Source organism: Lolium rigidum, chromosome 2, assembly GCF_022539505.1.
Source record: "Lolium rigidum isolate FL_2022 chromosome 2, APGP_CSIRO_Lrig_0.1, whole genome shotgun sequence".
Taxonomy (NCBI): Eukaryota; Viridiplantae; Streptophyta; class Magnoliopsida; order Poales; family Poaceae; genus Lolium; species Lolium rigidum.
In genome coordinates, this window is record NC_061509.1 from 60,185,769 (window position 1) to 60,204,061 (window position 18,293).

The 18,293-nt window shown below is 44.3% G+C and overlaps 1 protein-coding gene and 1 pseudogene across 13 annotated transcripts in view; both read right to left on the reverse strand.

Annotated features, from left to right (window-relative positions):
- LOC124691811 overlaps positions 1-17,149 on the reverse strand; it is a 110,208-nt gene extending 93,059 nt beyond the window's left edge. For 9 of the 13 annotated variants that reach the window (XR_006999165.1, XR_006999164.1, XM_047225087.1 and 6 more), the window contains exons 1-2: positions 16,935-17,149; positions 13,973-14,023 (exon numbers count right to left, since the gene is read on the reverse strand). Coding sequence is in view for 7 of the 13 variants with exons in the window: in XM_047225087.1 (XP_047081043.1) it covers positions 13,973-14,023; positions 16,935-17,097 (214 nt within the window). In the remaining 6 variants the exon portion in view is untranslated. Of the gene's footprint in view, positions 1-13,972; positions 16,408-16,934 lie in introns of those variants that run through there. The other 4 variants (XR_006999162.1, XR_006999161.1, XR_006999160.1 and 1 more) reach the window with 1 other exon arrangement.
- LOC124689795 overlaps positions 1-18,293 on the reverse strand; it is an 89,091-nt pseudogene that overhangs the window by 55,053 nt on the left and 15,745 nt on the right.

Below are 18,293 nucleotides of genomic sequence, written 5' to 3' on the forward strand. Positions count from 1 at the left end.
GAATCAATAAATTGGGTAATACTTCCCTCGAAGACTGTTGCGATCCCCTATACTTGTGGGTCATCAAAGTTTCAGTTTGGACAATTAATCCTCAATCTCTTATGAGAATATTATCTGTTGTTGACTGCTTATGCATTAAAGAGGAGTCCATTATCTGTTGTCTATGTTGCCCCGGTATGGATGTCTAAGTTGAGAATAATCAAAAGCGAGAAATCCAATGCGAGCTTTCTCCTTAGACCTTTGTACAGGCGACATAGAGGTACCCCTTTCTGACACTTGGTTGAAACATATGTTATGCAATGATAATCCATGTAAATCCAAGCTAATTAGGACAAGGTGCGAGCACTATTGGTAATCTATGCATGAGGCTTGCAACTTATGATGTCTTATACATAACACATATGATTTATTACTACCGTTGACAAAATTGTTTCTATGTTTTCAAAATGAAAAGCTCTAGCACAAAAATAGTAATCCATGCTTCCCTCTGCGAAGGGCCTATCTTCTACTTTATTGTTGAGTCAGTTTACCTACTTCTTTTTATCTTAGAAGCAAACACTTGTATGAACCGTGTGCATTGATTCTTACATGTTTACCTATTGCACTTGTTATATTACTTTTTGTTGACAATTATCCATGAGATAAACATGTTGAAGTTGAAAGCAACTGCTGAAACTTATATCTTCCTTTGTGTTGCTTCAAAGCTTTCTACTAAGAATTTATTGCTTTATGAGTTAACTCTTATGCAAGTCTTATTGATGCTTGTCTTGAAAGTACTATTCAGGAAAAGTCTTTGCTATATGATCAGTTGTTTAGTCATTGTCTTTACCATTGCTTTGAATCACTTCATTCATCTCATATGCTTTGCAATAGTATGATCAAGATTATGTAAGTAGCATGTCACTTCAGAAATTATTCTTGTTATCGTTTACCTACTCGAGGGCGAGTAGGAACTAAGCTTGGGGATTCTTGATACGCCTCCAACGTATCTATAATTTTTGATGTTCCATGCTAGTTTTATGACAATACCTACATGTTTTGTTCACACTTTATATCGTTTTGATGCATTTTCCGGAACTAACCTATTGACGAGATGCCGAAGTGCCAGTTCTGTTTTCTGCTGTTTTTGGTTTCAGAAATCTTACACAGGAAATATTCTCGGAATTGGACGAAATCAACGCCCACGATCTTATATTTCACCGAAGGTTCCAGAGCACCGAAGAGGGACCAGAGGGGAGCCCTGGGGGTCCCACCCCACCTGGCGGCGCGGCCAAGGGGGGGCGCCCCCTATGGTGGGGCCACCCTCTGGCTCTCCCGAGGCTGCCCTTCCGCCTATAAAGAGTCTCCATCGCGAAAACCCTATACCAATAAGCCACGATACGATAAAAGTTCCAGAGCCGTCGCCATCGCGAAGCCAAGATTCGGGGGACAGAAGTCTCTGTTCCGGCACGCCGCCGGGACGGGGAAGTGCCCCCGGAAGCCATCTCCATTGACACCACCGCCATCTTCATCGCCATCGCTGTCTCCTATGATAAGGAGGGAGTAGTTCTCCCCCGAGGCTAAGGGTTGTACCGTAGCTATGTGGTTCATCTCTCTCTCTCATGTGATCTTTATGTGATCATGAGCGTTGTGATTTAGTTGAATATCATCTATGTGCTACTCTAGTGATGTTATTTTTTTTTATAGTGATGTTATTAAAGTACTCTATTCCCCCTTCATGATGTAATGTTGACAGTGTGTGCATCATGTAGTACTTGGCGTAGGTTATGATTGTGATCTCTTGTAGATTATGAAGTTAACTATTACTATGATAGTATTGATGCGATCTATTCCGCCTTTCATAGCCTGACGGTGACAATGTGCATGCTATGTTAGTACTCGGTATAATTGCAATGGTCTATTATGCACTCTAAGGTTACTTAAATATGAACACCGAATGTTGTGGAGCTTGTTAACTCCGGCTTGAGGGAGCTCTTGTAGAAATGCTACTCTCAAACACTCTCTTGTTGGATAACAAACACCATTCATTGTGTAGGGTTGCAAAAGCACACCTCAAGCCGGAGTAAACAAGCTCCACAACGTCATAAAGGAATCACACACGATGCGCACACTGTCACCATCACACCGTGGAGAGTGAATCCGGAGTTCATATTAAAGTAACCTCTAGAGTGCATAATAGATAAGAGTAACATCTACATATTCAACTATATTACAAAGCTCATGATCACATAAAGATCGCACCATGGGAGAGAGGGATGAACCACATAGCTACCGGTAGAGCCCTCAGCCTCGGGGGAGAACTACTCCCTCCTCATCATGGGAGACAACAACGGCGATGAAGATGGCGGTGGTGTCGATGGAGATGACTCCGGGGGCAATTCCCCGTCCCGGCGGCGTGCCGGAACAGAGATTCTGTCCCCCGAAACTTGTCGTCGATGGCGGCGGTGCTGCAGAACCCTTCGTGGAATATGACTGATATCTTTAGGGTTTTCGCATCTGGGGCAATATATAGGCGAAGGGGCGATGTCGGTGGAGTCCCGAGGTGGGCTCCCCACCTGGCGGCGCGGCAGAGGGGTGGGTCGCACCCCCCTATGGTGTGGCCAGCTCGTGGGCCCCCTTCGTCTCTCCTTCGGACTCTGTGAAGCTTCTGGAAAAATAGGGACGTGGCCTTTTGTTTCGCGCAATTCCGAGAATATTTCCTGTGTAGAATTTCTGAAACCAAAAACAGCAGAAAAACAGAACCGGCACTTCGGCATCTTGTTAATAGGTTAGTCCCGAAAAATGCATAAAAATGATATAAAGTATGAATAAAACATGTAGGTATTGTCATAAAACTAGCATGGAACATATGAAATTATAGATACGTTGGAGACGTATCAGCGATCGCACCAGATGCAAACAATCAGCTCCTTCCTATTTCATATGTATTGGTGGAGAGCGAGAACAAAGATAGCTGGTTCTGGTTCCTGTGCTGCTTGAAGATTTCAGTTGTCGGAAATCTCCCCGATGTTTGCATCATCTCTGATCGCAACACGGGGCTATTGAGCGTGCTTGAATTTATGAAGGTGGCACAAGATCCTGAATGGGGGTGGCCCGATCTAGAGACAAGGTGGTGCATGCGGCATTTGACGGCCAATATTTACTCAAAGTTCAAGAATAAGGATTGGTTCAAGCTGTTCAAGAGAATGTGCATGAAAAAGACAACAAACGTTTTTCTACAAGATTTTTTAAAAAAAATCGTCTTGTGCGCACTAAAAATAGGAGGAGAATATTTTCTCTACTAATCCGTTCGGACAACGATATTCATACACCCAAGGGGATACTTCAAACATCGACAACACCACTCGCGTATGTTCATATTTTATAAATAATCACCCACACAACATAAAATTACGCCTATTATTTATGAACATTTTCCATCCGCACCAATCTTTTGAACCTAATCGGTCGTAGACTGAAGTCTGGACTCGGCTACAATATGCCTCCTCCACAGGTTCCTTCAATTTTAATATATAATTTCTCTCATACAAAATATTCATGCATATTACTTACAACTAATTATTTTTACGCAGCAATCTTTTGATCCTACTTGGTCCAACATGATATCTGGTTTCGGCCATAATATGGCCCCACCACAGGGTCGTGAGCATATGCAGCACGAATATTATGCCGGATCTTCTAGTCAACCTGACAATCCAGGGATATTTAATCAATTATTTGCAGCTAACATTATGAGCAGACAAGAAATTTTAATTCCTCCAGCGGCACAATCTCAGCACGTACTACAAACTCAACCACAGAACAATTATGCCACCACAGATGATGAGGACGAAGAGTACGACCGAGGTTTGCGCCAACATCGTCCACCACGTCCTTGGTCGCCTTCTGGTGCTAAGCCGAGACCACCACGCTCGTCGTCGACAAGCATGATATGTTGAGAAATGTGGCATATTACTATTATTTCTATCTATGTATGACCTAAGTATGAGACATATTTCTATAATTTTGCATAATTATTCGAAAAGTACTTCTAAATAAGATACATCAACATGCAAATACAACATAAAATTAATTTACTATCGAAATGAAGATACATCGGCACCGCCAACTCCACAACTTAAAATAAACGCTACCAGTACACTATAAGCTTCACATTTTCCCCTTCTTCTTGCTCTTCGACGATGAACTAGCCTTGCCCTTCTTACTCGGTGGCATCAAATCGTCGTCCGAGTCAACGCTAGCGGATGCAGCGCTCTTCCCCTTGAAATATTCATTGCTCCTAGCCAGGCTCCTCGGCGTGAAGACTTCTTCGTCCTCCTCAGTCGAGGAAGCCCATGTAAAGGGATGCCTTGCAAATTCTTCTTGTCCCTTCTCATCCTTCGGTTTCTTCTTCTCAAACCTAGCTTGCAACCTAAAAAGCTCTTGTCGTATTTCCACCGGAGTTCGATCAGGCATACCTGCGTGCCTAGAAAAAAGCTTGCCTACCTCGATGAGGAGGGTCACATTCGTGACCAGATCTTCGATATTGTCTATGTTATTGGCACTCATAACTGAAGAAGCAAAGGAGAGAAGAGGAGCAGCCATAAATGTAGTAAAACTACAATCGTCAGGAGGAGCCATCTTGAAGCGACTACGATTGTCTTTAACAAATGAATGCTCGGGGAGGGGTTTTATAGCACGCGGCTCAGAGAAAAGGTGGGAAATTTTGGCGGGAGAAAATAAGACGGGAATTTTAGGTGGAAAAATTAGGCGCGAACTTTTTCCGGGAAATCAACTTTTATTATTAATACATCTAGCGAAATAAAGATAGAAATATAAATTGAATTAAAATACGGCTAATCACTACAACAGAATTTAAGATACAACGACAAAGTAAAACACAAATTAACATACGTAGTTACTACAACAGATCAATTTATTTGCCCTGCGTTCAGCGTTGCCATTTTCCAGTCTTGTCGCCGCGTTCTTCTGCTGCCTGCGCCTCAGCAACCCTTTAGCTTAATCTCTTCATTTCCACTTCACGGGCCTCCCTGCGCACCTCTTCCTCCGCATGCCTCCGTCCAGCCTCATCATCCATCCGCTTCTGATTTACCTCACGATTTCGAGCTTGCTCTACCCTTAATTTTTGTATTTCTCTCTCTCTCTCTCTCTCTCTCTCTCTCTCTCTCTCTCTCTCACTTCTTTATCATTAGCAATAGTCTTTTCCCTACGTTCCTCCTCATGGAACTTTGCCCATGCACGCCGATGTTTTTCCTCCACCTCACGGCGCGCCCAATCCGACTGCTCCTGATCTATCCAGTGAAACCAGTTGCAAAGGGGCGGGGGAGACTGGAACAACAATAAGACGGTTGATAAATGAAAATTAATGACATGCAAATATGAATTTTAATCATGCTGTTACAACATACCGTAGGCCTCAAGGATGATGAACTTGTATGTGCGGGTGGATCATGATCGTAGTATACGCACATGAAATATTTCATGCCGAACTTATCCGAAAAATCCAGCACCTCCTTCACCTTCGCAAGGCGGCCGCACCAACACCTCTCTGCTCTAACCCCCGGCGGCAAAGTTGCATTCTTCCCCTTCATCGGTCTAAAATCCTGGTCCGAGCAAGGCACACTCATGCTGGCTAAGGTATGAGCACTTGTGTACCAAATAATATCGACGCCGCCGACTTTTATAGCGAACTCAGCGGGAGAATTAGGCGGGAAAATTAAGCGGGAACAGGCCTCGGCCAGTGCAATCAGCGAAAAAGCAAACCAATAATTCGAAAAATGTAGTGTAGCTGGGTTGTCGGAGCTGCCGACACATGCCACCACCGGTGCTGGCGGCACGCTAGCCACGTCAACGTGCCATCTTCACGTCGTCGTTAACGTCCGGGGAGGGGAGGCCGACGTGCCCCATAGCTGACGGCGGCAGGGCTTGCCGCCACAGCCGGCGGCGGCAGCTGCCACGTGTCAGCTGGCGACGGTGCCGCCATGGCACTTTTGCCATTAAACCCAGAGGTGGTCCTTTTTGCCATTTCACTCGGGCATGTGGTCCTTTTTGACAAAAATTCGGAGAACTGGCGGGGATTCTTTTTTTTATTTCCACTTTTTTTTTTCCTTTTCAGTACATATTTTGAGTTTCTTAATTGGGTCGTGGGTTCCACTACAGGTCAGCAAATTGGCACAGTGGGCCCGATATGTTAGAAATCTGTCAATTCGTGTTCGTAGAGGGATTAGTGTTTTTTGCGCAAACTTTAACAAAATGTGGTAAATTTTTGCTTCCAAAACATAAAGTGATACCAAAATCACATTTAGCTAGAAATGTGGTGGTTCTATGCTAACAGCTCGTTTTCTCTTTATGTTTTAAAACTGTTACTCTTATGATTTCATATTAGTGGAATTGGGGTTAACCCCTATTATTCTAAAAAAATAATTGTGCCCGTGAACTAGCAAATTGCAAGTTGTAGAAAAATCAGTTCCTGCTTGTGTGAGATTGATGATGCGTTACTACTTAGTGCCAAGTACAAACAAGAGTATGAACAAGGGAACAAAAACTCCCTGTCAACTGACATCATGATTCAATCTTGAAAAGCTAAGTTATCGAGCTCAGAATACCAAAGCAAGCATATGAATTAGATACTTCTGCAAATCACAAAATGTAGCACACACTGACAAGGTCACATTTATTTTTAGGGGGGAGATATGTTTTCATCGTATGAATCTATACAGCAGTTTTCAGAGCAAGGAAGATGGCATGTGTGATGAAGATCACATGTGCGCTCCTCTTGTCCGCAAACGCAAAAACTAATCAATCCAACCAACAAGCATATGTTGGATCCTCAGACAAGCACCAAGGAAGTCAACTGGAGCAAGAAACAATAACCTTCACTCAACATCACAAGTTATCTGAACATTTGGACGGTGTGACACCATTGTATTGCCATGTACTGATCATATCTCTCCCCTTTTATTTTATTTTTCTCAGCAGAGAAAGATGTTGTGACATGCGAGGAGATTCCTGAGTGACCCTCAGTGTCCCTCCGAGAGCTTCATGGGCACCAAGGGAACCAGAGAGTGGAGTACATCTGTTATTTTAGATAGAAGGCTTTGCAGCCCAGCTTTAAATTAATAATAAAGCCAACTCGGTCAGACGATACAAGGTGTTGAGCAAGTCCTCTTACAAAGAGGAACGAAGATCAAGCAATCAAAAGAGAAAAAAGCAACACTACTACACTGAACTAGCACAAGAACCCTAACAGCCTAGCGCCATTGATAGAATCATAGCAACAACAAATCGATCGACCCTCGCACCGGTAGCAAGCTCATCTGAGGCGTCCGCCACTGGGAGCAACCTCAGGCCATGTAGACATGTGACCACCAGCTGCAGAGGGACAAGTATTCAACAGGAAGCAATGTGCTACTCCAAGAAGCCAGCTTGACATATGAGTACATCTGTGATTAGTGGCCTGTAACTTGGTTCTGGCTGCACACAGAGCACAGCCAGTGCAGTAACCTGAAAACAAATGGAAGAAACAATTATGAGCTAATGTTGATTGTGAGTAGTACTTGGTACAAGAGCTTCAGGTCCATCCTGTTCTTCATCACAGGGTCAATTATGTATGGTTGGGAGCTTTGATCTGTCAATTAGCTTAGGCATGGCCTGCATTTGATATCAAATGTGTCATATGCTAATGGAATGGGCAAATGCAAATTGCCCAGATTCAGGTGGTGAAATCAGAAATAATCTATGCATGCTGAAATTGAACACTGCTTAACTACACCAGTTCTAGCTAATTTTTAGAATACCCATGCAACAATTGATTGGCATTGAGATGGTGCCATCTTCTCAATTGGCCTCCTTCGCAATAAAAGCTCCAGAAGCCCTACACCCAGCACATACATATACATCGCTCTTCTCAGTCAACTTCCCTGTATGAATATAGTTGCACGTAACAAAATAGGACATCATCAATGTTTACAGTAGAAAGTAGATTGCAGATGAAGAACAAGAAGAAAAGGACAGACCATCTGATAAGTACTCAGGAGCAAAATAGCCCAAAGTTCAGGGAAGCTTCAGATTACCTTTGCTGCGATTTACACCTATAACTGCAAAGCCAAAATCCGAAAATCTGCACACCAACAAATGATACATGAACCGTTTTCTTTTTCTTTTTCTTCAAGTGGTATACGAGTTATGGTCAACAGTACTATTCTAACTGACTATAATTAAAATATAGTCATACCATTACCATGGCATTGAGGTCTGAATCTAAAAGTATGTTAGGTAACTTTATATCCCTAATCCCCTGACAAATTCATGAATTAATCAGAGCTAAGACGCCTCAGATTTTATGCTTCATGAAGCTCTACCAGCTGATGAGTTTCAGATTAATTCATGCACATCATTTGCACCAGAAGAGAACATGCAAGAAAAAAATAGGCCTCGGATTAATTCATATATCACAATAGATAATGCTATGGTAAATAATAACAAACTTGTGTTGGTTCAACAAAACATGATGTTCGAAGAAACTTGTTGAGGGGATTAGCATTTTCAGCGTACTTTTGCAGACCGAGTGCCCAAATAATGAATAGCATTAGTCAGGCAGCAGAGAAAGAAAGATGGTCACATACTCACATACATATTTTTGGTATAATAGAGATTGAGAGACATGTGGAACTTACCCACTGAGAACATAACCTCCCCGCCACCAAGCCAATCATGGCCAACAGAAGATAGTGATGCTTGTGTGAGATTGCCTCAACTAGTTCTTCAGGTTCCTTTGCCAAATACAAATTTGAACAAAGAAGTTGTCAAATTTACAGTGCAAAAGCAGATAACAGAAATTACTATTGAACTGGCAAAAAAGGAACTTTTGATCAGAAACCACAAAATCTTTTGCCAGTTCCCTGCATAAAGGAACTTTTGATCAGATTACCTGCTACAGATATAATAGCCAGACAAGAAGCCACCATTAGGGTTCACAAGAATCAATATCATGTTTCAAGGGACTTGCCATGAAGCACTGCAGTTCAAGGAAAGTAGAGATCAGATGGGAATGGACCTTGGCATACTGTCAACATTAACAATACAACTTTGAACGGGCCAACTTGAATCTGTTTTGTTGGGTTTTTCACTAAGAAATTGCCTTTATTACTTCAAAAATAATATTCACATTCTTAAATCACTTTCTCTCCCATACTGATCCTCCTTGCCTTTCCTTCCTTTTCCACTAAGGTATGAAGCACTAGCTCAAGCATGGCTACAGCTTCTTCTCGAGCAGCTCTTGTTCCACCTGTAGCACCGCTTACGAGAGCAAGCAAGGGTGAATACTTGTGTAACAACAATTTCTTTCACACTAATAAAATCAGGAAATCTGGTGTGGGTATGTAGGTTGGAATCATCAAGTGTAGTTCTCCTTCTTCCTCTTTATTATGTTTGTCAATTACCTCTATGCTTCTAATAAGATTGTCTTTCCAGATACTTTTTTTTTCGAGAAAACGCAAAAGACCTTTGCGTTTCATTTCATTGAAAAGGTAGAAGTTTGTTTACAGGTCTCCTAGGAGACAGGTTGCATGGACTAAAGATGTCCTAGTGTACATCCCAATCTGGAGGGAGCACAACTCTAAGCCCAAGGGCGTCAGCTCTGGCCCATAGGGTAGCTTCCTCCTTGATCTTGGCCATCAGCCGCTGGATACATGGTTGTGCCCTATCGAAGACACATTCGTTTCTATGTTTCCATATCATCCAGGGTATCAGTAGGGCAGCGGTTCCCAGTCCCTTGCGCAGCGGCTTCGGGGTTGCTTGCAAAGCTTCGTCGAGCCAATTGGTTAGCGTGGCGTCGTTGTTGCTAGGAATTCTGCACGTCATCCGCAGCCACGACAACGTCTCATACCAAGTTTGCTTGGAGAAGGGACAGTCGATGAGTAGGTGTCGCATGTCCTCCGGGTCTTTCCAGATACTGGCATCACTGTACTCGCTTCCATTGACCTTGAAGTCTGAGAGAAGGGACTAGACCAATGTGGATTCGGAATTATCTGTTGCTACCCTGTTCCCAAGGACTAGCAAAACCGAAATAGCAAAATTCTTGGGTCATCTCAATGGGTTCAGAAACCACACGTTTCTCTGGATCATCATATTGTACTTCCAACTTCAGGATGATAGTCACAGGTTTTCACTTTTCAGTGAGTGAAAGATTTGTATCCGGGTCTACATTCAAAGCTGGTTTTTGAGAGCATTCCGCCACTTTTTGGCGATTTGTTTCTGGGAATTCCTGGTTTGAGGATATGCCTGGGTTCAGATCTTCTACTCCGTTTTCTACGATTATTTTACCAACTATATGCTTAGTTCATGTCTGCCATTTCATTTATCATAGAGGCGCGCAGCGAAAACGTGTCGAAGAAAGATGTAAGGCTTTCTTTAAGTCAGAAAGAAACCAAGTATTTGCATATAGAAAGAATGAATTGCACGCCTAGCTCAATATCTAGGAAATGCTTAATAAAGTACCCCCGGAATTTACTGATTCTTGCTGTCCCTATATATCTGTAATGATAGTTGTGGCTCTGGGGAGCTAAAAGAACCTATCAACAATGATGCATCTAGTGGCAGTAATGATGCATCTAATTCTACTTCCCTAACCCAAATAATAGTTCTAGTTCCATTAATGAAGGTTCTAGTTCCACTAATGATGGAACAAATCCAAATGTGAAAACTAGGTGCACCTAAGCACGATGATAATGGTATAATCGACCATTTTATATGGGGTGGTGGTAGTTCAAACGGTGGAGATAGTTCCATCCCGGCCAAGCCTAAAACAAGTTAGCAAGATAACCCTTTCAAATCATCTACATAGTAATATATATATACATATGCCAAAGTCATTTATTAGATCTTAGTGCTTTTTATACCCGAGTTTGATGTTTTCTGAACTTCATGGTTCAATATTCATGTTATCATAGGGAAATCAATCTTTATACATCTTACAGTAATGATTGCCCTTTGTTTAGTTCTTGGTGTAAACTTGGTAGAAATGGGGAGGTAATTGATGACAATTTACAAATAACCAAATCTTACTATGGATTATATACATCTGAGGATTATGACTTGGCCAAAGCTGATAAAGAGAGTACTCATCACTACCCAGACATATTCAAATCAATTGGGTTTTGAAAAGAAAGTAACACACAAAAATAAGCTGCACAAAGACGAGAACTGATACATACTTAGCAGTTAGCACCAATGAAGTCCATGGTACGTATAAATAGCTGATCGTGAAATCCTAGCCCAGCAATAATTGGCTGACAGAAGTATGGCCCAAACCTAAATATCATGAAGTAACTTTGTTGGCCATCTTAGTTGAACAAACAGAAGGATTGGTAATAACAAATAAAACAGAAGGGCCAGTACAAGATAACAGCAATACTGTGTCTACAGAAACATCCTACAGATTTCAGATTGAACAAATAAAGGACACACAACAACAACAAGAATTTCACAACGGCATCAGCATGACAATGATAAAGCATTCAACTACTATCAGCGGAAAACATTTCATGCATGCAGCACCAGGCCGCCAGCGATCATTCATCAGTTTTCTTATGTTATATCATATATGTATTTAGAGCTTTTGTCTCCTTTTGCTTGTGCACAAGATCAAATTACGACCTCCCGGGAGACAAAAGAAGGGTAAACATAAAATGCTTGTCTGAAGTAATGGCATAGAGAAGTAAAGTAGCCCCTATAAGTTTTTTACTTGGACAGCAAAATGAGGGAAAGCATAAAACAAATCGCCCAGAGAAGTAACAGGCATTCTATAGCACTCTGGATGGCATTTCTCAATCAAGTAAACGAACCATGTCTGGTTTATACATGGACTCACAAGCACCATATACTGATTCTCAAGCAGTATCAGAAACCACAAAATCTTTTGCCACATCCTTGCATAAAGGAAGCACTTTAATCAGATTACCTGGTACAGATATAATAGCCAGACAAGAAAGCCAGCACTAGGATCCACACAATCAATATTTATCATGTTTCAAGAAACTCGACATGAAGCAATGTGGTTCCAAGAAAGTACATATCAGACGGAAATAGATGTTGGCATACTGCCTACATTAACAATGCAACTTTGTATGGCTCATAGCTAACCCTAAAACAAGACAACCCTTCCAAATCATCTATGTAGTAATATATAGGCCAATATTAAGTGATTTCTTTGTTCTTAGTGCTTTTTATGCCCTAGTTTGGTTTTCCTGAAATACTTGGTTCAACATTCATGTTTTCTCAGGGAAGACACTCTCCATACATCTTACAGTTACAACTGACCGCTGTTCAGTTCTTGGTGTAACTTATTAGAAACAGGGAGCAAATGGATGAATCTTGACAAGAAATCAATCTTGACCCAGGACTAAATATATCTGAGGATTATGACTAACCCTAAGCTGAATACTGATAACTACGATACACATGCACATGGTAGATCGAAGTATGTGAACGAACCATTAGCACACAGACAAATTCAAATCAATTGGACTTTTGAGAAGTAACAAAGGAAAGAAGTCGCAGAAAGACGAGAACTAATACATACTTGGCACCAATACAAATCCATGGTACATATAAATGGCTGATCATTTTCTCCTAGCCCGGCAATAATTGGCTGGCAGAAGTATGGCCCAAACCTACATAAAACAGTTTGCAAGCAAAAGGAGACAAAGCTCTAAATACATATATAACATAACATATTGTGGGACCAATAGAGGGATGGTGCACAATATCAAATTACGACCTCACGGATGACAAAAGAAAGGTCATAAAATGCTTGTCTCAACTACTGGCATAGAGTATAAGTTTTTTAGGTGGACAACTGAATTACCATAATCGGCAAAAGGAAGGAAAGCATAAAACAAATCGCCCAGAGAAGTGAAATTAACCTTTTTCAGATTCTTTTTTAGATAACAGACATGAAATGCCCGACTTTAAATTAATGAAGCCACGAGGTTCACAAGCGCTATTACATGCTGCAGCATACAGCTTAGCCGAGATAAGATCAAAGAACTAGAGTACCCCTACTCCAGAAGCTAGAAAGCATGGGGTCGGCCTCCCCGAAAAACAAACCGATCTAAGGACACTAAGGAGCTTGTAGGACAAGTGAATTTCAACATATTCTTTAACTGTAGAATAGGAATTGATACTAAATATTTTTCCTACAGGAGGAAAACATGGTGATGCTTATTCGATTCATATTCCAAAAGAATATTTTAGGTCGTTGAGATCAGGGATCGCGTACCTATCATGGATTTAGTATCAATATAATACTGGCTGCAAGGTAACGAACTGAAGAATAAGTGAGGACATACACATAAAGAGCAAGAGTAGGAGAGAGGTTAGCCCAAGGTTAGGATCCAGAATAACCGAGTTTTGCCTGTGTACTGCGGGCTGAACAAAGAAACGCAGGGGGTGACTGGTGACACCTCTCTCTCTGACAATAGCAGTTCCTCCCAATCACAAACAACCAAGAAATAAAACTGCAGAAAGAACAAATCAGAGAAATAGGGAAAAAAAGAATGTGTAATTCTCCCAGAAAGATTGGAGAAAAGTCAGTTGCAAACCTAACCAAACAACCAGAGAAGATCCCTGCAGTCCATGCCATGTTGCCGAAGAAAAGGTAGCTACATATCCTGCCAGGCAATCAGGAAAGACGAGCAATGGCGAGGTCCTTTTAGCACGCGCCTGGAGCTCCTTGGATGGTGGGACCTCGGGGGAAAATTGTAATTCATCAGAAACCGCAAAAAACTCCAATCATAAACTATTGAAAAACAACCAAGACATCAAGAAAAAGAAATAGCTCACCAAAATACCGGTATTCGGCAGCAGCAGCCACCGACACCCACCAAACTACAACTCCAAAATTATGAGTCAAGAGATCAAAAACCAGAATAAGAACAAAAACTGAACACTCAAACTCCCAAATGTACCGTACCTGCACCCAGAAGAACAGGTGACGCCAACCGAACAGAAGCATGCCAATAACCTGTAAAAAACAATAATAACCTCATGCAGAACCAGAAACTACCGTGCAGTCAAAAGAAAAACAAGAGAATCAAGCACTGAACCCCAAACAACAAAAGTGAAACAAAAAGAGCTAAGCTACATCTGGCCTCAGATTTTATTCTGCACAAGGCTCTACCAGCCGATGAGTTTCAGATGGATTCATGCACATATCCTTTGCACCAGAAAAGAACATCCAGGAAAAAAGAAGGCCTTAGATTAGTTCATATATATCATTTGCGTCGAAGAGACCATGCAAAAATTTGATCCGCCTCAGATTGATTGCTTTTAATCATTTGAACCAAGTAAAGTCGAAAGAGAAACAAATTCCTGATGTGTCTGCCTTGTGGATTTTACACTTTCAGCAAAAGGAGCATCAGGTGGCAAAAAACAATAAAACCAAAAGGTAAATATGGTGCATCAGTGCATACTGCTGCAGTGGTCAATTTGCAACAGCTGAACCAGAATATATCATCATTGGCCAGAAATCCTAAACTAGCTCAATTTGAAGAAAACTAGTGCAGATTACTGTCTGACAGTGAATGGCTGAGAAAACTGCAAGGAGAACATACTGATGTTAGTAATGACATTTGTAACATGCAGTTATAAACAGTAAAAATGGCATGCCTTGATTCTTTGTAAAAATGTGTATACTAATCAAGTTAAGGGCTATATTTTTTATTTTTTTGGCAAGTTGACTGTTTTTTATACTAGCTTTAGTTATTTTATATTACTAAATAAGCTATGTAAGAGAGGGGAGGGAGCAATGTCACCGTTAGAGTTGAACTCTGTTGTTGCTCCACGGCCTCCAGACCCAATTCCGAACCACTTCTCACTTAGTTTCTTCATAGTATAATCCTTAAGCTCGCAAAAGCTCTCCGCCCAGCCAACTGGTTCAACAGGATCAACTCCCAGCCCGGGAGCCCGGTCATGGGATTGCAAGTTAACGGGATCTGTCCAATCTGCCACGTATGCTGACACGCGTCGTTTGAACTTCGATTTGAATTCTGTCCAAGCCTGGTACTTGTAGTGGTTTATGCGAACCAAAGTGGTCCACACTTTCTGGAAATCAGGCTTTAGTATAAAATGGTGTACAGAATTTGCAAGCGAATCTGCCACCGCGTCAAGGCGGACCAACGATTTGTGGCGCTCAGCTCTCGTCAGCCGGCAGGTGTAGCCTTGGCACACCCCCTCCTGTGGATGTGCTGTTTGGCCAGAGGGACCAAAATCGTAGCAGGGGAGGAATATTTGGCCAACCTCCGGATCAACCGAAACAACTGATTCAAGTAACGATTTGGAAGGCTTCTCGACCTCGTTCCAGTTTGGTGAAAAGATGAATTCATCTACGTCCATAAATGCCATCCATTCGCAGGAAGGTTGATTGGAGGCTGCGCAGTGAGAAAGCCCTGCTTCCTGCGTTTTGGTCCAGGGCCAGGCCACGGTGGAGATATCAATGCCAGCAGAGTTCAAACTAGAGACCTGGCCTGCTAGGTCATCCTCGCTTGCATTGTCGTAGAGAAAGAACTTCTCAACACCCACTGCAGCATGGTACCTCACCCACTCAGGCAGAAACTTGGCGACATTCCGAACCATGGTGCAGGCACAAATCGTTTTCCTTTCACGTGTCACAGGCAGGCCAGTGTTTTGTGGATGGTAGGTAGCAAGTGAGGGTAAAGGCTCCTGGCCGTTGAGGGCTACGGTGACATGGAGGTTGCTGGAACTTAAAGGAGCCGGTGGAGGGGGGCACCTGATCACCTGCTGGGCTGAAGTGGTGGCGGGGGAGGAGGCCACCGTGCCATCGGAGTCTCTGCTGTAGATGCACTGGATGTTGGAAGTGGCAGTCTTGATGACCCCTTGGCGGCTGTTGGTGCTCTTGGCGAAGAGGAGAAGATCGCCTCCGGGGAGAGGGGCGGAATCAAACACGAGACTGTCGTTCCAATTGAGCAACTTGTGGAAATCCGCGGCAGGGGCAGGGGCAGGGGCAGTGGCAGGGGGAGCAGCCGAGGAGGAGTAAGAGGAAGATGAAAGCAGCAGGGGTGGTGGTTGGAGCGGCTGCTCTGAGCCGGGCAGGGGGCAGAGGTAGGCGTGGCGCCCGGGCCCCGGCAGCCTCCCGAGCGCGCGCGCCGGGGAGGACGCCCCACCCTGGAAGACGCACATGGCGTTCCCCACGGCAGGGTCAGCGGACAGGACGAGAACCTCCCGGTCCGGGAGGAGGACGGCATCCTCCCGGAGTTGCGGCGGGGAGTGGTGGCGGTTGGGCAACAGGCGCCGCGCGAAGGAAAGATCGGCCTCTGACGTCTGGCGCGGCATCGACATTAGGGTTTCCGGCGGCGGTGGCCCCGGCGACCGGAAGAGCTGGTCCTGGTGCTGCGGCCAAGTACCGCCGCCGAGGCCGATGCTGGAGGAGTGGGCGCCGAAAAAGAGCAGCGCGCCCACCGAAGCTGCGCCGACGCAGGTGAGGAGGCGCTTGCGGTTGCGGCGGCGACGACTCGGCATGGCGGCGGGCTGCGGCTTTGCGAACGGCGGCGGGCGGCGGGCGGCGGGTCGAGGAAAGCTGGGCGTTTTCGCTCGCGCGCGGGGCGGGGAGTTGTGGTGCTTTTCGTGCGCTGTGTTGCTCGGGGAATCAGAGACAGAGTTTGGATCTGGTTCCCGGAATTTCCCTCTGAGAATATATGGACCTGAATTGGAATTGGAATCGAAATCGAATTGGTTGCTTTACTTTCACGCAACGAAACCCGTCCAAATTTGGGTCGGTTCAAATCAATTGGAAATCGAATCGGTCGCGTTACTTTGACGCAACGAAGCCCCCGGAAAGATACGTCCCGATACGCACCAAATTAAACTAGATCGGAAAGGAAAGCTAGTCGAATGCTTGATTGGATCTGGGTACGCACCGGATACAGGCGAGTAGATGGCGAAGAGGTTGGCGAGGCATCCGCCGGCGAGGAGGCCGAGGCCGAGCTTCTTGGGCTCGATCTTCATGAGCCGCGGCGGTAGCCTCCGGTCGCCGGCCCCGCCCGGGAGCTTGGACGGCCGCGAGTACGCCGTCGACGACATCTCAGAGCTAGGGAGCAAATGCGGGGGTCAAAGCAGAAGAGAGAGAGTGTCTCCGTGGTAGAGAAGCAGCTGAGGAAAGTGGGGTGAAGTGACGAGAGAAAGGAGAAGAAGAGCGACACAGCTGCGCGTTGCTCCAAGTTTGTTTTAGGCCTGCCTACCAAACAATACGTGTACCAACTTTTTCTCACTCCTTCTCGGCAACAAACAACCATGTGACTGTTTCCCTTTTTTTTTCTTCAACAAGAAATAATTCAATCTTATGCAATATAAAAAAAGAGTCGTTTCAAGCGGATGGCATGTTACTGTTAACAGTGTTATGGCCTGAAAATAACGTTTGTCGACGGCACCACCCTTCGATAAGGCGCCTAGGAGTCATCAGCAGGGGAGAAGGTTGTCTCCTTGCTTCCTTGGCCGGCCATGGTGGCGGGGGAGGTGTGCAAGGAGGTAAACTGCTTGGTTCCCTTCTGGCCTGGCCGGCCGTGGAGGTGAGGGGGCCGGAGGTGCTCGCGGCTTGTTCTTCTCCCTCTTGCTGCCGACGCCGTTCTCCTCGCGGCGCCTCTCTTTCTCGCCGCAACATGCCCCGTGATGGTGGTTGAGTAGCGGGAGTCGATTGTTGCCGGCGGCGGTATCGTTCAGGAGCTCCTCTCCGACGTGTTTTCACGCGCGTCGGACCAAACGACGATAGGGCCGTCGCTCCGATGCTGCTCTGCTCCGCCAATGGTTCTTCCTGTGCTTCGTCGCCAAGTGGCTAGTTCCCCGGCGATGAAGTCGCAGTCTGCTGGCCGGAGCTTGGTTGACACATCATTAACACACACGAAAGATAAAATGGAATCGATTGAACATATGGCTCAATGAATAGCCTAACTGTTTGTGTGTCGCTCTCTACTCACGTTGCTTGTCAGTCTTGATCAAAAATAGCGATGATTGGTGGAGCAGTTGAGCGTGGAAAAGTACGTTATTCATGTTGTGCAGTGCAACAAGGGCGGTCCAGCGGCACGGCGTGGGCTAACCCGGCGCTCAAGTGTGAGCAGGACAAGCGTGGACGAGTGTGGACTACGAGTAGAAAATAGTGGGGCAGAGAAATGGAAAAGAGAATACAAAAAGTAGACATAGCAATAATTCATCAGGTCCAAAACATCTCACTCGAAGGTCCTATCAAGTTTAAGATATTACAAGGTGCGGCCTATCAAAAGTTT